This window comes from Haliotis cracherodii, unplaced genomic scaffold (assembly GCF_022045235.1).
Source record: "Haliotis cracherodii isolate W230 unplaced genomic scaffold, xgHalCrac1.p SCAF_13, whole genome shotgun sequence".
Taxonomy (NCBI): domain Eukaryota; kingdom Metazoa; phylum Mollusca; class Gastropoda; order Lepetellida; family Haliotidae; genus Haliotis; species Haliotis cracherodii.
In genome coordinates, this window is record NW_027266268.1 from 39,095,694 (window position 1) to 39,123,296 (window position 27,603).

General features: G+C 42.5%; 2 protein-coding genes across 3 annotated transcripts in view; one reads left to right on the forward strand and one right to left on the reverse strand.

Annotated features, from left to right (window-relative positions):
- Positions 1-653: 653 nt before the first annotated feature.
- On the reverse strand, positions 654-27,030 carry LOC139459912 (scavenger receptor cysteine-rich domain-containing protein DMBT1-like). Its single transcript, XM_071241638.1, has 9 exons — positions 26,459-27,030; positions 16,495-16,654; positions 15,470-15,723; positions 13,386-13,536; positions 11,836-12,035; positions 9,781-9,974; positions 6,820-7,211; positions 5,744-6,045; positions 654-4,409 (listed from the first exon to the last, which is right to left on the reverse strand). The coding sequence occupies exons 1-9, from the start codon at positions 26,511-26,513 to the stop codon at positions 3,781-3,783; spliced, it is 2,337 nt and encodes a 778-aa protein (XP_071097739.1). The 5' UTR covers positions 26,514-27,030; the 3' UTR covers positions 654-3,780.
- The window catches only part of LOC139459911 (receptor-type tyrosine-protein phosphatase kappa-like), a 31,584-nt gene continuing 30,911 nt past the window's right edge, over positions 26,931-27,603 (forward strand). The window contains exon 1 of one of the 2 annotated variants that reach the window (XM_071241635.1): positions 26,931-27,234. The gene's annotated coding sequence lies outside the window, so the exon portion shown is untranslated. The remainder of the gene's footprint in view (positions 27,235-27,603) is intronic. The other variant, XM_071241637.1, reaches the window with a different exon arrangement.

The window sequence follows — 27,603 nt, forward strand, 5'->3', positions numbered from 1 at the left end:
GCGGGAGGGCGGGGGTGTGTGGTGTGTGTGAGGTTTGTTGTTTCGTGCCAACATTATTGCAATACGACGTCGGTATAAGTTTGTTTATTTGCTGTTTTACGCCGCACTCAGCAATATTCTAGCTATATGACGGCGGTCTGTAAATAATCAGTGATTGATATCATGCAATTGGGATACGATGACATGCATCAGCAAAGTCAGTGAGTCTGACCACCCGATCCCGTTAGTCGCCTCTTACGCCTTTTACGGCACGAATGGGTTTCTGAAAACCTACTGTAAACAGCTATATTTCTGCGCCGTTAAAATATTGCGAATACCACACCAAAGACAATACTGCGACGAGATATTTTTGCGAGTTGCCGTGTTGAGATGACCTCTCGATTACCAAACAATAGACAGCTTCTCTCCAAAGCTAGTTAATCTGAGTTGGCCGGAGAGTTGATCGGGTTGGATTGCGACCAATTATCAAATACGATAATTGACTCAACTCAGTGTCATGACGCAATAATAAAAAGGTTGCAAAAAAATCCCTGTTTACAGTATTCGACCCTGGATCTTCACGGGTCTCACATGGCTACTTCTGTGAGAGTACAGATGAAACACCAATTTGCAAAAAACAATAACCATATGAAAATTCATTTATGTATGTGTAAATGGTTTATTCACGTTCTGTACGTATGCGTTTAAATTCAATACCAAGTATTTACAATTCATGACTGATATATCTTTACTTTAAAATCGATAAATAAATATGCTGTAAAATTACCAATAAAACCTGAGATTTATTACTAAAAAACACGAGGGAGGTGTGGACCATTTGATAGTCTGCGAGTGGGGGGGGGGGGGGGGGGGCGTTTCTATCACGACATCAAGGCACATTTCTTTATGGTAGTGCAAAAGGTGTGTAATACACTTAGGAATAATTTTGTTGAGCAGTATTATCTGGAACAATACGCTGTGCACAAGTAATCCCCGCACCAAACATTGTATTAAATGGTCGTTGCCTGGTGTAGTCTAATTACTGATAACTTACAGTGAAGTAGCGATGTTTTGTTCTTTAAACTAATGGCTATACATATATTTGAACTACCAAATCAAGTTAAATAATCAACAATGGAACGAATTAGTTGTCCCAAGGCACATATCAGGTAAACACAAACGTATTATCACAGTATGCTTATATATACAAAGCGCAATGTTATCATGGCAAGAAGTCGTATTTCCTATGATAAATTTCAATTTCAGTCGGTGCTAAAAGATACCCTTGAACCAGCACATATAACACGCTAACACTTATGATACTGATGTTCAAAGAGGGGGGGTATATATGAGAACATAGGCGTAGGTCAAGGTCACACCACATCTGCGCTCTTCCATTGCGATTCTTTGGGACTGATGGTATTTAACGACAGGTTACCTTCCACCGTTAACTACTTGACACGTTTGTAGCAGGACAGGTAGATTACCACTGAATTAACTAACACAATGTTTGCAGATAATGTCAATGACAAAATTAATCCCACAATACAACGTTTTCGTACTTCCTGAAATGCGTACGCACATTCTTATGAATACATACTTAATTTTTTTCTACAGAGGAGGTGAACATAAGTCATACGCATGTCATATCCAGACATACACATGACATACACATGATATACGCATGGCATACGCATGACATACGCATGACATACGCATGACATACACATGACATACACATGACATACACATGACATACGTCACGTACACGGCAAAGGTGCACTCAACTGGCCATATTGCTCCAAAGATGACCATTTGTGAAAAAGTTCCAGTGGAGAGATACATTTAACGTGAATTCAACGAGTCGTTATATTTAAGAAAACAAGTTTTTAGAAACAAACAACCTACTAGGTTAGATTAAACAAACCGAACACTGACTTAAGGGCTTGTTATCACAGGAAATACAACTGTAATGCCACGACCAGGGACTATTTTATTGTATTACTGGGTTTACGGAATTGTGTGCCAAAACAAAACATGAATTTAAAAATCTTAATCTGAAATCTTAATCTGAAAACAATAAAATGTAAACATTTCCCAGATTAGTTGACAGAATCGCCGGGAAGAACACAGGACTTCAAGATGTTTTCCGTAAGAGGTATCCGAAAATCGAACAATTAAAATACATTTCTTGACATGCTATTGTACAAAGCAATCACAGCAAATTTGACGGCATACAATACGCTACAGGCATCATTCGCGACGATACATCACGACTACATACCTAGCTCGAAACAGACCATAATACAACGCCCCGGTACAACACATCACGTGAGTCACACGTTGTACACATTAACGCTGTCTTAAGAAGCACGCCGGTGGTAGAATGATTCCGGCATTCTGCCTATGTTAAATATAATTGATAACACAATAAAATAAGCACAGATACAATCTGATATACTAATAATAGTGTACTAACTTATAATAAAAACTGTAAATGTAGCTTGTTGAAAAATATGGAATAAATATAAATCATTCTTGTCTAGTATTTTGATACTGACCGCATAGGTCGGTGTAGACAATGGACGGAATGACGAACCCGCGGGTTCTATACAGTGAAATCCCGTTAATCCGGAAACTCATCATACCGGACGAATTCATTTGAAAACCTCATGATACAATTGAACAAAACTCCGTACCAATGATTCCATAATCAGAAATTGCCCAGGATGATTTAAATAGAAACGAGGCCGTATGGATAAACGGGGTTACCCTGTTCACCCAAAGATCAGCTGCGGGCCCCGTAAGGACATGGCAACTGCTCGTATAGTTCCTAAGGCTGCACGTGGGTACATGTTTTTAAGGCAACTCTGCGTTTCTGAGAGTGGGGGTGTTTTTGTATCCAAATAATTACACGGTCAACATAATCTCCATACAGTGTCATGGGAGTTAAGACACTGCACGTGAATAAAACATGTATTTCGGACTTTGTGATGCCAGCACCAGTGGTTTGAGGGTCAGGCTGTAGGAGACGTGACTGTATTCCACGTCTGCGAAGGCTATTAAATCCGTAATCAAACTTATTAAAAACCCTTAGTGCAGCATGTCATACTTTAATGAGCAGGTCACGACTACAACTACCGTAACACCCCGAAGTGAGGCCCAGTCAGGACGGGATTTGGTTATTTTTAGTGAGAAAAGTGAATGGGTTCGGTTGAACGCCGCTTTGAACAGTATTCCAGTTATATCACGGCATGTCAGCTTGATGCGGAAGATAAGTAATGCAGGTCGTAGATATTACCATTTCGGTGACACCCACCTACACGGGTCAGTGCTGACAAACCTGGAAACATATTTAGGGCGAATCTGGGATTCAATCCAACGATCACAGGTTTCTGGCACGCCTAAGGTAGACAACTCTGGACAGCTAAATGCGACGCCTAAGAGGACTGGACACATCTGCGCACCCTGCCCACCTGTTACTTTGAAATAGCTTAGGCTGGATCCACAAAAAATATGTTATAAGACCGGCTTATAGTATAAGAACATCGGTAAAAAAAAAGAAACTGTCCTTTTACAATTCCTTCAACAAATTCCTGTGCATATCACAATCCGCGGAAGATCATTTACTCGCTGTGTTTCAGGAACACAAATTCATTTTGAGCACAACCAGCATTTTGTCATTGACATGTATTTGTTATTGCGACTGTAAAACCTTTTTATACAAAAATAACCAAAAAAACATGAGCAAGATTTGTGGTCATGGAAATGAATGACGGGAATCTATGTTATGTTTTGACTTCATGAAAAAACTCTGAGTGTTATAGATATAGACAAACAAAGGAAGATTGGTAATAAATTGACGTCACATCCGGCACTGGCCGATATGAATGATGGGATGTACCCCTGCAGAGTATTGGCTTGTTGTTTAGAGTGTTGTGCCGTGTGAGGGGTATCAGGGTTAACTCCCCTTTCCAAGAGGAAGCTGCTATCGTTTGAAGTATCGACCAATGGTGTCGTTGCCTTGCTGGTTTGTCGTTTGGGCTTTGTTTCGACGTCAACTGGACGCTGTATTGTTACGTCATTTAGACGCGACGTTCTTTCGTAGTCTTTTGTTGTCACGTATTTCTTTGTTGTGGTATCGAGATTACCTCTTGTCGTTTCTGCAGCAGACGTTGCTGTCACATCATCCGTTGCTGAAGATTTTGTTGTAGTCGTGGAGTCGTTCAGGACGTTTGTGGACTTAGATGTTTGGTCAGGAAGTACACCATTGGCGCCAAAGTCAGTTTTCACCGTCGTTGTTTCGTGGTGGATGACCTTGACCGACGTCCCTATGCGGCCCTGGACGTCCGGGGATGGGGTTGACGTCGGTAACGGGGACTCAGTTGACGTCGGCAAAGGGAATGTGAATGTTCTGGAGATGGTTTGAGCTGAAAAATCGGTGATACACTTGTACAGTGAGTGAACTGTGTAATACAGTTATATCACGGCGTTTCAACAGCAATACAGTTATATCACGGCGTTTCAACAGTAATACAGTTATATCACGGCGTTTCAACAGCAATACAGTTATATCACAGCGTTTCAACAGCAATATAGTTATATCACGGCGTTTCAACAGCAATACAGTTATATCACGGCGTTTCAACAGCAATACAGTTATATCACGGCGTGTCAACAGCAATATCGTTATATCACGGCGTTTCAACAGCAATACAGTTATATCACGGCGTTTCAACAGCAATACAGTTATATCACGGCGTTTCAACAGCAATATCGTTATATCACGGCGTTTCAACAGAAATACAGTTATATCACGGCGTTTCAACAGTAATACCGTTATATTACGGCTTTCAACAATAATACAGTTATATCACGGCGTTTCAACAGCAATACAGTAATATCACGGCGTTTCAACAATAATACAGTTTATATCACGGTGTTTCAACAGCAATACAGTAATATCACGGCGTTTCAACAGCAATACAGTTATATCACGGCGTTTCAACAGTAAAATAAAAACAAGACGGATGTGGCCGAGAAAACGTCGGTTTGGCGGGGAAGAGATAGAAAGGATTCCATATACAACGAAACGTTGTACACTTGAACTCCCTCTATAAACACGGTGCACGCGGAACTCGAATCTGTACACAGTACACGGATTCGAGAAAAGCGGAGTATGAATATTCATATCATAGTGTTGGAGCTCATTCAGAGGGACCATACGTATTTTCATAAACGACATATCGTTGTCATTGAGTTCAACATAAAGATAGTTTGCCAGTTTGGATACCAATGTAAAAAAACAAATAAAGAGATAAAAAAATGATTGATAACATGATGTTATTATGTTACTTGTCCCTCGGAAAATACGACGTGATTTTCCCTCTGCGGCGACCGAACCGGGGGACAAGCCATCAAGCTGGTTGTTTTTTCGCCATGTTTATCATTTACCACAATTTCAAGACAAACGGATATAGGCATATCAGTCATATACGACATATTCTTTATGCTCTGGGAATCACATATATCTGAAGTCAACGTTGATATACATTACGCGACGCCGTTTCGCTTTAAGGAGCTTGAATTGCCAAAAATACTAAGACCTGAAACAGGGTTATAATCAGTTGCACACCACTGTAGTGTCAGTGACCAGTCAATATTCCAGCAATATCACGGCGGGGGACACCAGAAATGAGCTTCACACATTGTACCCATGTACAATGTATTTAAGATGTAAGGTAAGATATTGGGAAATACTCACGTTCGCCAACTCTCTCCAATACTGTCATAGAGTTGTCCAACTTGTACACCATGATGGGGCCACTGTGGACGTAGACTTTCTCCCGAGGGAAGGCCGCACGTCTCCGACGGCCAGTCGTGGGTTCACCTTTGGAGCTGTTACAGCTGCGGTCGCATTCGGCCGACAGGTCATCTAGAACGCACACGAACGCTCCACAGTGCAAGAACACCTCTTGGTAGCCCACGAACGCGAAAGGCTGGTACCGGTAGCCAAAACGCGTCTGATTCAGGTTGAAGAAGGCCAACGAAGGTTCATCTCGACAGCTGAAATAAAAGACGATTGCTCAATGTTTGTTTGTTTTTCAAAGCCGCATGCAGCGATATTCCAGCTATATGAGGGCGGCCTGTAAATAATCGAGTCTTGACCAGACAATCCAGTGATTGACATCCACGTAGTACACATGCCTTGAAAGAACACTAGTTTTTGGAGACTGGTTATTTTCTCGGTTCCTGCTCCAAAACATCATACGTTTATTCAAACAATTTTGCTAACAATTATCACCAAAAGCTTTACAGTATCTTTTTTTGTTAGAATACATTGAACCATTGTCAGGTTCCGCCTTTATAATTAGCTCTGACATTACAGCTCAAAATACAGACATCCAGTTTGAAATGCATATTTTGAAACATGAGTAATACTGGTAAATTAATATATCAATATCACTTTCACTTTTTCACTTAATAATTCAAATAGGTACAAAGTGCCAAAACTATACAAGCATATCTGTTTTAGACCCAAAAATATTTTGAGAGACCCACAACAAGTTACTTTTCGGCATCTTCCCGAGGCAAGGGTGTTAACTGACCACAAAAGTCCAGTTTCCGCAGTAATATTCAGTTAACGCCATTGCCTTGGGAAGATGCTTTTCAGAGAATCTAATATCCTTCAGAGATCAATTTATATATTTTTGTAAAAACTAATAATATGTTTCGATCATTTTTAGAGACTGATTATAATTCCAAGACAATTTCAGTTCGTCCAGAAAAGGGCTTTAGATAGTGGAAAATAGTCGATCTTCAACTAATGGTCGTGCATACCTGTTTCTGAACAGCGGGTATCTAATTGGGTTGTTGATATCATTATTTGGGGTAGCCACACAGTCGGGTACAATCAGCTTGAGCCGTTCGTGCACGTTCTCCAGTTGTAGGGCCACATTGAGCCACTCTCCTAGAGGCAGCCGTAGGGGAAGCTGCGGGTCAGGGTTGGAGAAGGTGTTGTTTCTGAAGAACGACATGGTCACAACGAACTGACCAGTGGATTTCTGAGTGACGACCTGCGTCTGAGGGTCAAGAGGTCGCGTGACCGCCGCTTGTCGTGGCATCTCGCACGTGACCTTAACCAGGTAGGTGTTGACCCTGCTGATTTGACCTTCAAGAGCGGTGTAGTCGTACTTGATGACGTTGTTGTAGAAAATGTGGGTGGCATTATACTGCAACAGAGGAAATGATGCAAATGAGTGGATACAATTATTGAAGAACTGCCGGAAACTACAGGTGTACTTATATTTGGTCACTTTGTCCATTTTCCCGAGGCATGAGGAGTTAAATGACTGTAAAAGTCCAGTTTCCACCCTTGCCGAGCTGAGCTGGAATTTCTGGGCTCGATCGTAGCGCCACCAGTGGCTATTACGAGTTACATCTATATATTGACCAATCAGATTCCACCTCTCATATCACTTGCTTTGCTTCAAACAAAATGGCGTCGCTCAGTGAAGACGATCAGATCGATAATCAAGATCTATATTGTAAAAAACAGGTCTTACTTTGCGAAGTATATCAAATCAAATGAGCACCTTGGCTAAAGGTTCTACTACACCAAATCAGAACCAGTTTGGACAGTGCGGTTTTCGTAGCCTTCAGTGTAGATCGAGAGATATCTGCAGGCTGTGATTGGAGCATATTCTGTAAGATTTTTATGTCTTTCAAATGTACATCCATCCAGTTATTAAAACTGACCATGTTTTTCTATATTTAGTACTGTCTTTTTCAACATGATGACTTATGCTGAATGTGACCACAGCTATTTTCAAGTAGGTGACATTTGGTGCGAAACTGGGGGTGGTGTGTTTAGCTTCCGGTACTCGGAAAAGGAGCTGACTAAGCTAGTCATTTTTATTTTTTTTATTGCTGCTCTAAGGCCAAACTGTGCACACACATACAGGTAATAGCTGTTGAATGCTTAGTTATTTTAAAAAAAAATCATAACGTTACTATAGAAGTCTATGGGAAAACATTTGGTTGTGTGTAACCTAAACACATGAAACGATTCGGAAAGTATCTGTTGACGCTAAGTTGACGGTACCCATATTTTCCAAATGCTGCAGTCGACCGAAGTCTGCACGGCAATTCACGAACCGGATGTCGATTTCGTTACGCGATTTTGATGGGACTATGCACTGACTCGTTACTCCAGCCAAAACATAATTCCTGGCTAGTTCGGCAATGGTGGAAACTGGTTATTTATACTCCGTTAACTCTCTTGCCTCGTGAAGCTGATATTTTCACCAGTGGGGACTCACGGGACGGGAAGACTGTCCCATGAGGTCCCCTGTAACCCGTGCTTGCATGTGTCGACTTAGTACATGTATGTGGGGTGATCACTCTCAGTGAAGAAATAACTTTTAAATACTTTATCTTCTATTTGCATGTATTCATTCCCGATTCCGGATGACCAAAGCATGGGTTTGAAATAAGATCCCATGGTAAGTATGAAGTGACGTTCCCCGCGATAATGTCCAGGAAATGGCGGTATTAAAAGAGCCCGGATGTCGTGTTGTACAAGCAGACTGCGGCGAGATCTGGTGTTGCACGGCTTACGCTGAATTCAAGCAATATTACTACGTCATTGTTGCCGTGTCGACCGGAGTGCACAGTCGTGCCAACAATTATACAGTTGTCTGTTTCATATCCGCAGCACGTCTTACCAATGTGTTTTGCCGTTCGTTACTATGTTTTAATCCGTTGAAATGTACAAATGTACAAGTCAGTTTATCCGGTAAATGCTGTCAATACGGAATATCTAGCCGGATGTAGACATCGGATATGTACGGAATATCTAGCCGGATACAGATACGGAATATGTATGGAATATCTAGCCGGATATAGATACGGAATATGTATGGATTATCTAGCCGGATATAGATACGGAATATGTATGGTATTTCTAGCCGGATATACATACGGAATATGTTTGGAATATCTAGCCGGATATACATACGGAATATGTATTGAATATCTAGGCGGATATAAATACGGAATATGTAGGGATAATCTAGTCGGATATAAATACGGAATATGTATGGTATATCTAGCCGGATATACATACGGAATATGTATTGAATATCTAGCCGGATATAAATACGAAATATGTATGGTATTTCTAGCCGGATATAGATACGGAACATGTAGGCATTATCTAGCCGGATATAGATACGGAATATGTATGGAATATCTAGCCGGATATATAGATACGGAACATGTAGGGATTATCTAGCCGGATATACATACGGAATCCATCGAAGGGGATTCCGTGCACTCACCGTGACACCAGTCCCGCAGCCATCGAAGTGGATTCTGTGCACTCACCGTGACACTGTTCCCGCAGCCATCGAAGTGGATTATGTGCACTCACCCTGCCACCAGTCCCACAGCCATCGAAGTGGTTTCTGTGCACTCACCGTGACACCAGTCCCGCAGCCATCGAAGTGGATTCCGTGCACTCACCGTGACACCAGTCCCGCAGCCATCGAAGTGGATTCCGTGCACTCACCGTGACACCAGTCCCGCAGCCATCGAAGTGGATTCTGTGCACTCACCGTGACACCAGTCCCACAGCCATCGAAGTGGATTCCGTGCACTCACCGTGACACCAGTCCCGCAGCCATCGAAGTGGATTTTGTGCACTCACCGTGACACCAGTCCCGCAGCCTTCGAAGTGGAACCTGTGCACTCACCGTGACACTGGTCCCACAGTTTGTGAAGTGGATTCTGTGCACTCACCGTGACATTAGTTCCGCAGCCATCAAAGGGGATTCTGATGACGACAGTGTTGTTGTCTTGTGACTTGCGAGCGTTACAGACGCCGGTGATGGGGTTGGAGATATTCAGATGTTTCGTCTCCAGGTTAGGGTCGCGGATTCTGCTGAAGGCGGCGATCAGGTATCCCTCCCGGCACTCCAGCACCGGCACCGGATCTACACACACGGGGATAGCTCTTACAACATTGCTTCATGTAGACTGTCCTCATACCTCGTGCAACATTGTTTTCAATGTTTGTGAAGGGTACAGTCGGAAAGTTATGTAACATCAATTCATTAGTCGTTAATACTTAAACATGACACCATCCATTATTATTAGACCCGTGAAGATCCGGGGCAGAATAGGTCTTCAGCAACCCATGCTTGCCATAAAAGGCGACTATGTTTGTCGTAAGAGGCGACAAACAGGATCGGGTGGTCAGGCTCGCTTACTTAGTTGATGCATGTCATCGATTCCAATTGCGTGGATCGATGCTCATGTTGTCAATCACTTGACTGTCGATTATTTACAGATCGCGGTCATATAGCTGGAATATTGCTCAGTGCGGTGTTAAACAACAAACAAAAAAACCATCCTTTATTCATTGATCCACGCTATCCTTCATCTTATCACAAACCGTGTCAGCAAAGATGTATGCAGGTAATAGACGTTTACCAGTTTGCTGAAAATTCTGTATGTTTATTTATCATAATATTGCTTTGTTTGTTTTAACGAACAGTACCACAGTATCAGTAAATAATAACATTTTGACCAGACAAACCCGTGACCTATGTTATGAAAAAGTCCCACGCTTTCGTGGTACGATGACACGGCATAAACAAGTCGATGAACTTGACCGTCAGAGCTATTGAGTCTCCGCTCATACATCCCTCACCCGGAAACCCCAACGACGATATATCGGTGTTTTGGGCCATAAATAACAAACACATTTGAGCTTTCGGCTTTCCATTGTCTGTCCAGAAATAGACGACGAATATTTCCAAGAGAAAACAATGCACATTCTTTGCATCGTGTCAAATGGTATCAGCGTGAAGCCACCACGTGATCCTGTGTGGTGGTCTCCCGCATGCGGCATGTTCATGTGGGCGGTGGGGCGGTCGGGTAGCCTAGTGGTTAAAGCGTTCGCTCGTCACGCCGAAGACCCGGGTTCGATTCCCGATATGGGTACAATGTGTGAAGCCCATTTCTGGTGTCCTCCGCCGTGATATTGCTGGAATATTGCTAAAAGCGGCGTAAAACCATACTCACTCACTCACTCACTCATGTGGGCGGTACAAGGCTGGTGCATTACAGAGCAACCTCATTAAAATCGGAACTTATAGACTGATACCATGTCTCGCCGCACACTTCTACACGCTGGGCGGTCGGGTAGCCTGGTGGTTAAAGCGTTCGCTCGTCACGCCGAAGACCCAGGTTCTATTCCCGACATGGGTACAATGTGTGTAGCCAATTTCTGGTGTCCCCCACCGTGATATTGCTGGAATATTGCTAAAAGCGGCGTAAAACCATACTCACTCACTCAATCAATCAATAACTTCTATACGCTGCTTTCAGCATAACTCCGGATGAGATTTGACACTGGGTTTCACACACCTGGTAATAGAGCCAACACTTTAACTGCTGGGCTACCCATTGCGAACCTAAATAACCTAGCCAATTTCTGGTGTCCCCCACCGTGATATTGCTGGAATATTGCTAAAAGCGGCGTAAAACCATACTCACTCACTCAATCAATCAATAACTTCTATACGCTGCTTTCAGCATAACTCCGGATGAGATTTGACACTGGGTTTCACACACCTGGTAATAGAGCCAACACTTTAACTGCTGGGCTACTACCCATTGCGAACCTAAATAACCTACACACCCTCACTTTATCCAACCCCACAGCGAGACCCGCCTCTCAAAACGTCATCTTCGCGGGGTGGGTTTCTTTTAAACAAACTCTCTTACGACATGAGAAAACGATACACGTTATAAAATTAGGAAAAGTCTCTCACTAGGAACACCACTCACCAGCGGGAGGTCTGTAAGGGAGATCCACGCACGTGACCGTGGCGACCTCCGTCGGTGCACAGTTGTGGTTCCCCCAACCATTGTTTGGACAGGATTGAATTTGAGCCTCGTTTCCAGCACACCGGACATCATCAAGTACTATTTGAGAACGAGGCAGTCCTATGGCTTCCGGTGGTGCTCCAGCACGGGCGAATGTGGTGCTGGGAAGAAAGGCGTGTTTGAGTGAATAAGTTTGGGGAACGCCGAACAGTAAGTCAGTTATATCAATGTGGCAGATTGATCAGGCAAGAAACAACGAGATAATGTTGATCCTAAACGTTGGTGAAACGAGCGCAGTATGGTGGTGGTATAAACAAGCTTAGACGCCTAATATAGGGCGAATCTGGACGTCTGGATCATAGGATTCATGCCTAAGGGACGCAACCCAGTGAACTGTGGCGCTGCAGACGACATCAGCTGTTGGGAAGGACGTTTGTGTTGAAAAACCCAGTTACGACAAAAAGGCATGGAACTTTAACCTCGTTTTTGGATTGAGCCAAGGACAGCTGCTGTCTCTCTCTGCGACAGCCTTTAACAGATTGTTGAATAGAATGAACAGGCTTGGTGGATATATTGTGTTATTCGTGCTTCAAGACATTAGTCAGTTTCCCCACTCGTGCTACAAGAAATTAGTCAGTTGCCTCCTTGTGCTTCAAGACGTCAGTCAGTTTCCCGACTCGTGCTTCAACACATAAGTCAGTTTCCCCCTCGTGCTTCAACACGAGTCAGTCTCCCGACTCATGCTTCAACACAGTCAGTTTCCCAGTCGTGCTTCAAGACATTAGTCAGTCTCCCGACTCGTGCTTCAACACAGTCAGTTTCCCCCTCGTGCTTCAACACATTAGTCAGTCTCCCGACTCGTGCTTCAACACAGTCAGTTTCCCAGTCGTGCTTCAACACATTAGTCAGTCTCCCGACTCGTGCTTCAACACATTAATCAGTCTCCCGACTCATGCTTCAACACAGTCAGTTTCCCAGTCGTGCTTCAAGACATTAGTCAGTCTCCCGACTCATGCTTCAACACAGTCAGTTTCCCAGTCGTGCTTCAAGACATTAGTCAGTCTCCCGACTCGTGCTTCAACACAGTCAGTTTCCCAGTCGTGCTTCAACACATTAATCAGTCTCCCGACTCATGCTTCAACACAGTCAGTTTCCCAGTCGTGCTTCAAGACATTAGTCAGTCTCCCGACTCGTGCTTCAACACAGTCAGTCTCCCGACTCGTGCTTCAACACAGTCAGTTTCCCGATTCGTGCTTCAACACAGTCAGTTTCCCAGTCGTGCTTCAACACATTAGTCAGTCTCCCGACTCGTGCTTCAACACAGTCAGTTTCCCGACTCGTGCTACCACAGTCAGTTTCCACCTCGTGCTTGAACACATTAGTCAGTTTCCCCCTCGTGCTTCAACACAGTCAGTTTCCCCCTCGTGCTTCAACACAGTCAGTTTCCCCCTCGTGCTTCAACACAGTCAGTTTCCCCCTCGTGCTTCAACACAGTCACTTTCCCCACTCACTCGAAGCAGAGGGCGGCGCACACAATCTTGGCCGCGTTCTCGTCGAAGAAGTCGTCACACACGGTGCCCCAGTACGAACCGTTAAAGACCTCCACGATGCCGCGCCCGGACTGATTGTCGGCTGCCACGAGCCTCACGGGTGGCGCTGGAGCTGGAAAACACAGCAATATCATTTGTAGCTCACCTATATAACATGTTCATATGAAGTTTACATAACACACGGCTTTTCCACAGAATGAGAACTCGGTCACATGACGCGAAACTGACGTTCATTTTAAAAATGACTTTCACTTTGTGTGAGTTCATTGGAGTATGAACTTTCAAAGTGTGAGGGCAAGACTGAATGAACGTCGGAACCCTAGGACATGACATATTTAACTATATCCAAAAGCTTCATTGACATCGGGATCAACATACTGGAGTTGTGTCTGTGTGTATATGCTACACAAGGTTAACAAACTAATCAAGTGATCACCTGTTTGCCATGTAAACATATATACCCTTACTCCGGAATGCTGCAAGTGCTCGTCAAATCACGCAGATATGTGAACTGTTGTCTAAAACCTTTGAGTTGACTGAGATACCACATAATGTATTTTTTGTAGAACATGTTGTGCAATACTTGCTAACTCACATCAAGGGGCGAGATGTTTTTATATAAAAAAGTGAATACATGTGGTCTTGGGAGTCTTCCGAGAAGTCCTCGTTATAACGCACCTGTCAGCACCACTCCATACAGTTGGGGTAACGTGGGATGTACGTCCGTTTCATTCCGCCCGACATGTAAGCAGCACCAGCAGAACTAAGAATGTATTTTGTCACTGATCTCTTTGAGAGAAGCATGTTTCAGATGTTTGAGATACAAATCTACGTGAATGCGTTTGAACTTAAGGCTGCTTACAACCCACATGTCGTCATGTGTGTACAATCCGAAATTAATCTGAGACTGTAGATTGACGTCTCTGCTTGCTTTCATTGTTTCAAAACAGAACATCGACGAGAATGGTCAAAAAGCTGCATGCAGGATAAACCCGAATCTCTTATTTTTAGAGACATATTTCTCCCCACACACGGACACATATACCTCACACACACACACACACACACACACACACACACACCCTCTCTCTCACACACACACGTACACACACACACGTACTTGTCGTAAAGTCGACTATGCTTGTCGTAAGAGGCGACTGCATGTCATCGATCCCAAATGCGTGGATCGATGTTCATGATATTAATCACTGGACTGTCTAGTCCAGACTCGATTATCTACAGACCGTCGTCATATAGCTGGAATATTGAGTGCGGCGTTAAACAACAAACCAACTAACGACGCGGAAAGGGATTGAACCCCCAACCTTTCGCTTTGCGGGCGGACGCTCTACCAATAGACCACGAAGGCGGCCCGCTAGTTTGAAACTGGAGACGTACAACTTGAGAAAGAAATCTTCGGATGGGCTAATGTCGAATTCATTGGTCGGTCAAAGTTCGCGAAAGGTCGTTCGGACGTGACCTGTAATTGGATGTCCTCAAATCTTTCTTGCGCGGTAGCGAGAACTAACACCTGGTTTTAATGAGATTAGAGTTTAAGCAAATTGTTTGTTTCAAGATATTTCATTTTCTTTTCATAATTATTGGTCTTAGCGTTACGACCTTACCATGTCTGAACCGGGGCGGTCGGGTAGCCTAGTGGTTAAAGCGTTCGCTCGTCACGCCGAAGACCCGGGTTCGATTCCCGACATGGGTAAAATGTGTGAAGCCCATTTCTGGTGTCCCCCGCCGTGATATTGCTGGAATATTGCTAAAAGCGGCGTAAAACCATACTCACTCACTCACTCTTGACTGACCCAGTTATCTGATACCCAAAGGGAGATAAGCCATAGCATGGAGCGTTATTTTGTTTATATTGTATTTAAAAAAATATATGAATTAAACTGATGTTTGCGAAACGTTCAACGAACCGTTTACATTTGGACATTGATATCAATAAGGAGCATTGTTTTAATGTCAAAATGTGTTTCATTTGTTGTGAGTTAGCCTTTGAATGCATGGCAAAAACGTAATGTATTGAAACTCACCACCAGATCCACAGTTGCTCGCTACTGGGCCCACGGTCCGTGGTCGTTCCGTCGTTGCTGCAGGTGTAGAGTCGACGACGGGGCCACTGGGGTCACATATTACACTTGCATCTTCACCGTGTTGACAGTTGGAGATAGCGGTCATACGGCACTGGTCAATCCGCTCTTCGTCGCCGTCACATCTTACGTCGTCAAGATGGATGGGACCCGTGCCCGGACCATACCTGGCCATTCCTAAAGCTTGACCACCGTTCCTGTTGTATCACACTTTGTTATACACCAAGAACAAATCATGGAGAATGAAAATACAGTTAACTACGGTTATAACGAACTCAAAGGGACCCCTTATTTTAGTTCGTGAGTGAGTATAATTTTACGCCGCTTTTAGAAATATTCCAGCAATATCACGGAGGGGGACACCACAAATGGGCTTCACACATTGCACCCATGCCGGGAATCGAACCCGGGTCTTTGGCGTGACGAGCGAACGCTTTAACCACTAGGCTACCCGACCGCCCCTTATTTTAGTTCGTAATAACCGTAGTTCGTTATTAGCGTATATACAACAAATGGGCGGGACCAAAATAAACAGTTCGTTATATCCGTCAGTTCGATATAAGCGTGTTCGTTATAGCCGTAGTTTACTGTAAGTCATAACATTTCATGAACGCTCTCTTGGATTTGATGGAATGAAAGTTCTGACAACAAATTCCCACTAAAAGAAACCAAGTGAAATACACCTCACCTACACGTCCTGTCATAATCCTAGCTGTCAGCGCCCCGACGCCCCCCCCCCCCCCCCCCCCTCCCCACACACACACACACGCCGCCCTATTACCCCTCTCTATCTCCTCCCTCTCGCAGTCGATGCGCCCTTTCAAATTACACATGATCTCCCATGACATCTGTGATTACTCAATCGAGAACATCTATATCGTGATTACTGCTAAACATGGTGATAGGAAACAAGAAAATCTCAAAAGTCATCAATCATGATGAAGGATTAACTTCCCACGTGTCTTCACCTGTAATTCAGCATCTTGCATATAACTGCCGCATCCAGGTCATCCCATTGGTCATCACAGACGGTCCCCCACGACCCGTTGACCAGGACCTCCACCCTCCCAGAATTGGCACTGGAGCCATTAACAAGTCGGACGTTCTGAACGACGATCACCTGCTGTCCTGAAGTCAAACAGAAAACACAGACATGTAGATAAATATAAAGGAATGTATTTTACGTTACATGTAAAATACTAGAATTTTATTGGTCAGTGACGTTTGGATAAGTGTCCATGTGCCCCGCTACAGTGGTTTAGAATGAAAACTATATACTGAACGCGTTAGGCTCCTTATCGCGAAAAGGCGTCGGGTAATGTATATTAACATTGACTTCAGGTGTATATGATGCACAGAGCCTAACATTGTGTTGGATCTCACATGGCAATACAGCGACCAAAAAACGCTTCGCACATTTTTCCGTTTGTTTTCAAATTATATGTAAAATACATGGCGACAATATGAAATTATTGTATATAATTATAATAATGATCATTGTTCTTCGTGTTCTCGACGGCACTATGTCCATTCTCCACAGACAGACAGACAGATCGATATTTTATTTTCGTCTCACCGCTGAACATCGTAAACAAACATGGATAAAATAAACATTTGTACATGAAAATATAACGGAATAATAAAACGGAATAAAACTGTCGTCCAAGTTACGCTGACATTCATCCCGGACTTCACCGACGGCTGAAGACGAACCCATCCATGGGGATGTGGACAGAGCGTCCGCCAGGAGAGCGGAGGAATGTGGTTCGCCACATCATCCAAAGTTTATCTGACGTTCATCCCGGAGTTCGCCGACTGCCGCGAGACGAATACCCCAGTGACGGTTCTACTACACCAAATCAGAATCAGTCGTTCGACAAGCAGTTTTCGCAGCCTTCAGCGAAGATTGAATCGTCTGGCAGCTGTGATTTGATGATTTGGTGTATGATTTTTATGTTTCCTAAATGTACATCCATCCAGTAATTAAAACAGACGATGTTTTTCTAAATCTAGTGCTGTCTTTTTTAACATGATGGATGTGGCCACAAATATGTTCAAGCAAGCGACATTTGGTGCGGTACTCGGAAAAGGAGCTGACTTATAGTCTGGAGGGTAATTTGAGGTACCGACGTTTACTTCAATATCTGAAAAACTATCGAACCTACTCCAGTCAAAGTTGGTATGAGATTATTATACATAACTGGATATTTTATTTAAAGACAATCGGTGCGTGAATAAAAAATCTGTCTATTTAGCTATCACTATATTTCATCAACAACAAGACCTGTTCGTCAAGGTTGAACGAGCATTCATTGAAATCGCCATCTGCATAATGCTACCCCTGCGTCACAGGGCCATATGACAGTTGAACCAATCAACTCAACTGGGAACTGCACGGGAATCACGCACGTTGAGACGCCCAAAGCTTACACCGTATTCGTGCGTTCGTGAATCCCGTGCACCTTTTCGAGTTGAGTTGATTGGTTCAACTGTGTCATATGGCCCTGTGACGCAGGGGTAGCATTATGCAGATGGCTGTTACAATGAATGCTCGTTCCACCTAACTTTGACTGGAGTAGGTTTGATAGTTTTTTCAGATATTGTAGTAAACGTCGGTACCTTTAATTACCTTCCAGACTAGTCATATTTTTTGTTTTTATTGCTGCTTTAAGGCAAAACTGTGCACCCACGTACAGGTTATAGCTGTTGAATGTTAAATCATTTAAAACAATATATAACATTACTATACACGTCTTTGAGAAAACATTTGGTTGAGTGTAACCTGTAGCTAAACACACTTCACCGACCACCTTCTCGCTAGGAAACAGATCGCAATCTCGCACCAGGAGATTCAAAACCAGCTCGGTATTTCCCTGTGTCTATTTATAGCTGATGCAACGCCAGGCAACATGCTTGTGTATTACCGAAAGCGTCAATTGTGCAGCATAAGTGCTTTGGAAACGGCGCATATATGTGCAGCTTGTTGTTGCAACGTGGTCGTGCTGTGCTGGGGGAATATTTCAAGTTGTTTACACCAAATGGTTAAAATTGGGTTGTTCCCCTCAAAACTATGGACTACAATTTCTACTTTTACTAAACGTATGCCTATCATTTAACGTTAACGTTTGTAAACATGTTGCACTAACTGACCTCGTGGAACGGTAATGGAGGGTGTCCTGATGGTATTATATCGTGGAAAGCATCCTCAGGTAGTTGATTTTGGCACTGATACGACAGAGGGTTACAATCTATTAAACCTCCTCTGTTTTTCTACAGTTCTAGCAGCAGTGGTGGTGTCAGGTTCTGGCTTGTCGGAAGCACTATCTCTAGGTTAAACACGAACATGTTCACCGATTTCTGTGTACGGCTGCTTGATGATAGTACAGAGAGCAATAAGTTCAATTCGCCTATCACTTTGAAAGACCATGATTAAAGAGAGTGTCGGGGCACGGTGTGCGTGTGTGTGGCGGGAGGGAGGGGGGTATTGGGTTTGTTGGGTATGTTTGTTGTTTCATGCCGACATTATTGCAATATGACGTCGGTATAAGTTTGTTTATTTGTTGTTTTACACCGCACTCAGCAATATTCTAGCTTTATGACGGCGGTCTGTAAATAATCGAGTCTGGACCTAAATTCCAGTTATTGATATCATGAGCATCTATCCACGCAATCGGGATACGATGACATGCATCAACCAAGTCAGTGAGTCTGACGACCCGATCCCGTTTGTCGCCTCTTACCACAAGTATGGGTTGCTGAAGACCAATTCTACCACGGATCTTCACGGGTCTGGCCTGTCCTTCGGGACTCATGTGCGTGAGTTGGGTAAACATATCTATTGTGAATTATAGTACTGAACACACAATGCCATTTAGAAAGTGGTCAAATGTAACAAATGTTATATTTGGGATAACACTTTCTTAATTAAGTACGGATTCTATTACTTTTTAGGGTTGAGTCCCGTCCGGGATTGATGGACTCAGCCACCGAAATATCCACAAAAATGAAAGTCCGTCAACTGGTTGTCCAGATCACATATTTTGTGTGGAAGTCTCGGTGGCAGATTGGGTTAGATCGCTGACTTATTGTGCTGGCGATTAGGTGCCTCAATCTGGCAGTGTGTGTTCAATCCAAAAAAGTAGGAGAATATGTACTTTACAAAGAAAGTGTTATCCCAAATTGATATGTGTCACAGTTGTAGTATAAATAAGATTTTTATTTTCGTGTTGTGATATGATTTCATTTTTTGTTTTTGCCTTTTACCTATTTTCCGTCTCTGGCTGATTTAGCCAATGTCACATGACACAGATTAGGTCATTAATATGAACAACAGTAATTAATGAGACGTGACATAGTTGCAAACCTGCTTTTTAATCCTCCAAAGAAGAAAAAAATATTTTATATGGCTAGTGACTGATAGTATATTTTATATACCGTTTATATTTATGATGTATAAACTGTGATATATTTTAAGTCTCTCGTAACCCTTAACGGGTGGCTCACTTATATGTACCGTTATATGTATCTATGTAAATATTTATGTGAGGTGAGACTCAAATTTAAACAATCTGTCTGTGTGTCTGCAAAGCTCGTTCAGGATTGCTGATGTTCAATGTACAATACAATGGGGATTAAGAATGGCATTAGCATCTTATAAGTGACGGAAAGTAAGTGAATCTATACATATCAAGATGGGTAAACAATGTTCTGGCTTTGCTTAATAGTTTAGACCTAAGTGTCTCTGACGGTATGCATTAACCAAATCAGATTTTACCCGTCTAAAATATAAGTTATTAGCGTTAGATGAGCATAATTAGTATTCAGAATTGTGGAATGATAGAGGTTTACAAAATGAAAATAAGCTTGATACTTATATTCATCTGATGAAGGAGTAAGCATATACTCCGAAACGTTGTGTTCCTCATAATAAAGAAGTTGACATCCATGTTCTCTTCCTTCGTATTTATCGATTGTTCGAACACTCGCTGTCTGCTGAACCCTATGTTACGTGTATTATGAACAGGTCCCATCGTAGTATCCTAAGCAAGTAAGGCTGCGGCACATTACTCTTACAAGTTGAATTTGGTAGATTTGCTAAACCTATCACGCCTTTACAGGATAGAATTTGTAAATTATGTAATAATAACGCTGTAGAAGATGAGATACATTTTCTCATTATTTGTTCATTTTATTCTGACCTAAGATATGATTTATGGTTGAGAATTATATAGTCTGATCCTGCATTTATTTCATTCTCTCTTGTGGACCAGACTGTATTCCTAATGAACTGTAACACGTATATAAAACCTCTTGCCGCACTTATTTAAAATATGTTTGCACGTAGGCAACATTTTATTACTTAAAATTGTAATCCTTTTTTTATTGGGTTTTGCAATCCTGTAAGTTATAATTTTATTATATAAATAATGTTTTTCTTTGTTCATTTTGTCTCATAGGCCTTTTATGGCCTGAAGTTGTGTGTATTTTATGCAAGTTTGTTTATCTCTGATATATACACATACAACATGTGACACATAAATAACATTTTTTCTTCTTTTTCTTCCTACTTCATATACATGTCAGAGCAACACGGTAATTAGACTTTGGAATTAAATGTTCAATCAGATAACGGTTGTCATGAATCGTCGCTATGACACGGCCATGCACACAGTCACAACCCTCAAAACAACTGAGGACTAAATTTAGGTATACCGAGTTTGTTTTTCATGTAATTGTTAATTGAAAGAACTGCTGTTAAATTTGATTAGGTTGATTTAAACATCACTCATTCCTGCAACATTTTGTAAAACGTAATCAGTGGCTGGGTGATTTTGTGTAGAAATAAACTGGTTCAATTAAGACTGGGGTAAGAAATAAATTGGTTCAATTAAGACTGGGGTAAGAAATAAATTTGCAACCACATGACCCCTACCACGTTTGAATGTGTAAATTTGTGCTAAGGAAATTTATTTTATCGATTTTCAAAGATAACATATCTAAAATACCAATCAGCAGTTGTGTATCATGCGACTTGTTTACTTTAATTTTTAAATATTTAACAAAAATTATATTTTTTAAAAACAAACCATTTAGAATTATTCTATGAGCACTGACTAAGCGCCAATACAGTTACTAATTTTATATAATATCACAAACGTAAGATGTTTTAAACTGAAAATCAAACATGATAAAATCAACCTAGAGGTACAGTTTATTTTGCTCCTCAGTGTATGATGGTTCATGCAGCATATCAACTGGCATTGTTGAGCGAGCTATCTTTACTTTCACTTTTCATGTAGGCTCGAGCCAGCTCACGTTGTGCCGCGTGGGACTGTGGTCATGGTAACGCTTTATTAATCGAAATGTGCACACCACACTCCCGTTCTGCATCAGATTCCTCATCCTCCATAATTACCTAACGTACACAACATTGAAACACTTGTAAACGATATACACACTGGCACACAGTTTTTAGAAGCAAATATGCTTGGAACTGACAGATCCCATATGGATTTCGGCACCTTGCGACAGGCTGTGTTTATAAACACGTCTACATGCACGACATACCCTGCTTGGCAACTCTGTCACAAAGCCCGGTTGCTATTAACCTTAGATCAAGACCATGAATAGCCTGCAGTGTTGGATTGTTGCTGCTTGCGCAAATTGATATTTGTCGGTGAAAACTTATGTCAGCTGTTTCAAACCAACGACGTGAGTGAGTATAGTTTTACGCCGCTTTTAGCAATATTCCAGCAACACGGCGAGGGATAAGCCTATATACATGTACGTTTAAGTGTCGACCAAACAGGTGGCACGTGATATTATCAATGTGCTTTAATATTACTGATCAAACCGAGACAATGACTGCATATATATTCTGAACTGTTATTGAGTGAGTGAGTGAGTGAGTAGTTTGACATATCTTCAAATACTCAGTATTTCTGTTATATAAGTGAATAAGGAACGAAAGACGGAACTAGCGCGGGTCCGAGGCGTTTATCTGTTAATACAAGAGCACATATATGCAGGGGTAGATGTTTATCGCTTAATGAAAACGACGAACTGGGGTTTGGTCCTGACAGACCATTGACCATGTTTGGTTCAAATCGTGGATTCGAACCAAAGGCTGGTGTATCCTTGTACAGCTAAGGGACGTAACTCTACACAGTGATTTGCCGCACTTAAACCAAAGGACCACCTATATCACTTAAATATTCTTTCGTCGAAGGGTCGAGGTGAGGGTTAGTGAGGGAGATGAGTTTAACAGTATTTCAAGTATCCCGACGTGGATGTTTGAGGGGAGGAAAATGATGCAGGCCTCGGCCGTGTTACAATTTGGTGCTGACAAATCTAAAAACATAATCAGGGCTTGAGTAAAAAAATCAGGACAGAGGACACACACAGAGGAATGACATTTGACTCAGGTGGGAATCGAACCCTGGTCTTGGTCATGATGGCAAACACATTTACCACCTGGCCCGCCTGACATAGCTTGCCTTAATAATGCGACCATTTTCATACATGATGATATAAGCGAACGTATATTTGATATAAAGTCAGACCCCGCTAATCCTGGCGGTACTGTTTCTGAATGAGTGAGTGAGTTTGGTTTATCACCGCTTTGAACAATATTTCAGTTATATCAGGGGGTGTCAGAACCCGGGTTTCCGACGTGACGAGAGAACGCTTTAACTACTAGGCTACCCGACCGTCCCGACAGACCTAGAAATATAATCGTTGCAAACCAGGATTCTAACACATGATCATAGGATTCTGGTGTTGCCAAGGGACACAACTCTGTGGTACTATTCCTGATGAAATCGTCCCGATAAACACATGTCCTGATTAAAGAGTAATGGGTGCAAGCTTACAATCCTTCAGCTCAATATACAACTCAAAAGAAGATAAAGAAACACGAATCTTTCATATCACTATAGTTATAATCTCTCACGCCATGACAGATTAACTAGTCATTTGAAAAAATCGGGTTTCCTTCAAATGTTTTGAATAGCATATAAACGCTCCCAGGGGCGATCGGGTAGCCTAGTGGTTAAAGCGTTCGCTCGTCACGCCAAAGACCCGGGTTCGATTCCCGACATGGGTACAATGTGTGAAGCCCATTTCTGGTATCCCCCGCCGTGATATTGCTGGAATATTGCTAAAAGCGGCGTAAAACCATACTCTCTCACTCACTCACTATAAACGCTCCCAGCAGACATCGTCCGGATTACGCGGTTATCGAATTATCGGGGTGCGGACATACCTCTTGCGTCAACATCGGCGCGCCTAGGTAATGCAACTTCGCCTACGCATTAAGTGTTTATGACTAACACTAAACACAGGAATCTGTTATCTAGGTATCGTCTGGGCTACCATATCCTGTTAGCTGCATTGAGATACGTGTTAGCTGACAACGCTTTGTTTAGATGCTTTGGCTAATGAAGTATTTGGGTTCATTTTAGTTGGAAGGGCATCAAGGTCTGGGAAAGCAATCATCTAGTGTGTGGGGAAAATATGCAGCGGAAAACAAACGAGGATTCCTATCTCCGCTAAATCACTCCCCGCAGAAACAAGCATAGCTGCACTACCCATCAAAGGCGTGAATCATTTCTTGAGTATTTGCTGTATCGAGTTCATCTTTGGAAGCAATGGGGATTCAATAATGTTATCACCATTGTTTTTCATCCTCAATCATTAATTGACGTATCGGATTAATAGTTTCTTCGTTATGTGTTCTTCTCGGTAATTGGTATTTAATACATATCTCATTTTAATATTTTCGTTTTCAATTTTAAATAAATGGAAAAAAAACGTGATCATATAATTCATATAATTACATTAAGTGAATGAATATTGTTTTACGTTGTTATTAGCAATATTCAGCAATATCACGGCGGGGACACCAGAAATAGAATTACATACATGTATAGCATTTGGTGCACCATGCTGTACAAGCTGTTAATTTATAACATACAGCCAATGGTCTAAAATGGGTGTATATGTAATCAGTATTATTTCTCCCTGAATAAACACAATTCCTTCATAAAGGTATCATAATATACCCTTTCATAAATAACAAAACAAAAAACATCTGAAGATGGTCATGTTAACGCGTGATAAAAAAAACACGTGTGAAGGGTAGATGCAGTTTCACGGGACCAAAACTGAAATTGATGACAGTTTCTTTAAATAGACAGAATCTGGCGATAACACCAGGAACGACCAAGATTAGCGCTGTGGCGTTGTCTTGAATGACTCACACACGCCCCCACGGGTCACGCCCCCACCGGCCACGCCCCCATGGGTCACCCTGCTCCGCCATTCGTGATCATGCAGTTATTCTTGTATTTGACTAATATGAATCATGTTACACTTATGAACAAACAAGTGTCAATATCGTGACACTAAATGGTATATATATTACACCGTGGCGTGTAGTTAACAGAAACCAGAAAAGGTTTCAAATACAATTGTATAGAATAGAGAGTACGAGAGAACATGTTTGTATTGTTTACTCTGCTTTAAGCAATATGACGGGATGGGGGGGGGGGGGGGGGGGGGGGGGGGGGGGGGGACACGTCACACATTGTCCCCACATGGAGGTCAAACCTGGTCAGTGTTAAAGAGCAACAGTTTAACTCCGCTCGCTCCACCCCGGTCGCTGTTCAACTCACAGTAGGTTGAAGTTCACGTAATATATAATAAAAATTCCTGCGCAGCACACACCTGTTCAATATTCGACTGGGGTTACTAATGTTTCTACAGTACATTCCGTACAGATGAGATGTACAAGTACAACCGTATTAGCCGGGGTTTCCTTCCCCTGTGTTGGGTGTATAAACACCGTAATTAAGTACTCTTGTGGCGTGCTGATGTAAGAATGATACACACATTGATTGGTTGGTTGCTTGGTTTGTTGTTTAACGCCGCACTCAGCAATATTCCAGCTATATGACGGCGGTCTGTAAATAATCGAGTCTGGACCAGACAATCCTGTGATTAATATCATGAGCATCGATCCACACAATTGGGATCGTTGACATGCATCAACCAAGTCAGCGAACCTGACCACCCGATCCCGTTAGCCGCCTTTAACGACAAGCATAGTCGCCTTTTACGGCAAGCATGGGTTGCTGAAGGCCTATTTTACCCCGCATCTTCACATGTTGCTTGGCAATACAAGGTATAGTTAATAGTGTATAAATAATAATATCTCTTCAGTCAGAAGAATATTAACGAATATAATAAGATAAAACAGAGGTCAGTATAAAACATAAATGGGGGCGGTCGGGTAGCCTGGTGGTTAAAGCGTTCGCTCGTCAAGCCAAAGACCCGGGTTCGATTCCCGACATGGGTACAATGTGTGAAGCCCATTTCTGGCGTCCCCCGCCGTGATATTGCTGGAATATTGCTAAAAGCGGCGTAAAACCATACTCACTCACTCACTCACCATAAATGAAACAGTCATTGTGCTACATATCAGCGTCTGTATTAAATGTTGAATTACAACAGTTTACAAAACCATTATCAAGAATCGTCAAACATGTATTTGTTCATGATGTTTTGACACTGTTTTACTTATTAAAACTTACAAACCAACGATAACCCCCATTCTCGAAATAGTGAGTGGGTGAGTGAGTGATAGTCCCAAGATTTATTGTGCCCATGTGGGGAATCGAACCCGGGCTTTCGGTGTGACGAACGAACGCTTTATCCCTAATGGTAGTCCACTACATAGCTGATCGTTTAAGGTGATTAAAGTTAATCGCCCTTACATATACCTATTGTCGACCCCCCCCCCCCCCCCACACACACACACATAAACCCCTACCCCACATCAACAGAGGCATCATATGCACACCGGTGGGTTAACACGGCTTTCAAGCTAGTCACAGAACCGCTTAAGATATATTATATCTCAGTCTATCTCACCTGTAATAGTGTTAAGCCAACTCGCCACCAAACACAACACCACAAGTCCGTCCATAGTGAGAATAAACCGTCAGACACTAGAATATTCCAAGTCCATCAGTTCATTGGTTCTGTAATAGATAGTAATTGTATCCAGATATTCGCGGTTAGTATTCCGCTCCTATGCGAAGGAGAGACACTTCTCTTCTCGAAAAGCGTCGCTATCTACCAGACATGCGCAGATCGCCCACAAAGCGGAAGCAAGATTTTCCTATTCCTCTTTTCCACCGCTATTTTCTTTCAAAATACAAGTGCCGAATGCTACACATGTGCAGGGGCGCGCCCCAGTCTATCGTCCTACGTTTAAGGTCGTTGCTATGCAAAAGAAAAAGGATGGCAACCACCTGGTCCACGAATAACAGCTAACTCTTTCCGTTGCCTTAGCAACCGTCGTAAACAACTCCTCGCTGTTAGCTGTTATTGGGATTCACCTGTGCGAAGTGATAATTAGAAGAGACGTGAAGTCTCGGCGCTAACAGAGCGTAGCTTTTCGATCATGTTCGATCAAGCTCAGACGAGAATTCCCCGCACAAACCATTCCCCATTCATATTCACGAATACCGCGCTCACCCAGTCAGCTGTTGTCGATTTACTTGACAATATGCGGAGGTCATCGTGACGAAACGAGAGGTCACGGGCGGGGGTTGCACGCGACTGACAGAAAACACGTGAAAACTACATTTTCAAACCTCACGCTGCCGCGGTCACGGATTGTGAATTTCGTTGCGCCTTCAATTGTAAGTATCCACTACAAATATCTCAATTCCGTTTGACTGTTTGTTGATTAAATACCACGGGATTGACAGAGACATGTTACAACTCGGCTAGCGTTCCGCGGGCGGGAACGTAGCACCTAAATTTAGTCAATAAGATTACGGTGAATGTGTTGCTATAAATCAAGTTAATGTGTTTTCTATGCAGCTCTGTTGAACCTGTCTCTCTTGTGCAACACGCCCCTGTTCAATATTCGACTCGGGTGTATAATGTTTGCGAAAAATGGACATAATGTGACCTACTTCATGACTAACACACCTGGATACAAGAAAATAATCCACCTGTGTGACAAGTGTATCTTTAATCAGACATTGTTGTATTGATTATTCCAG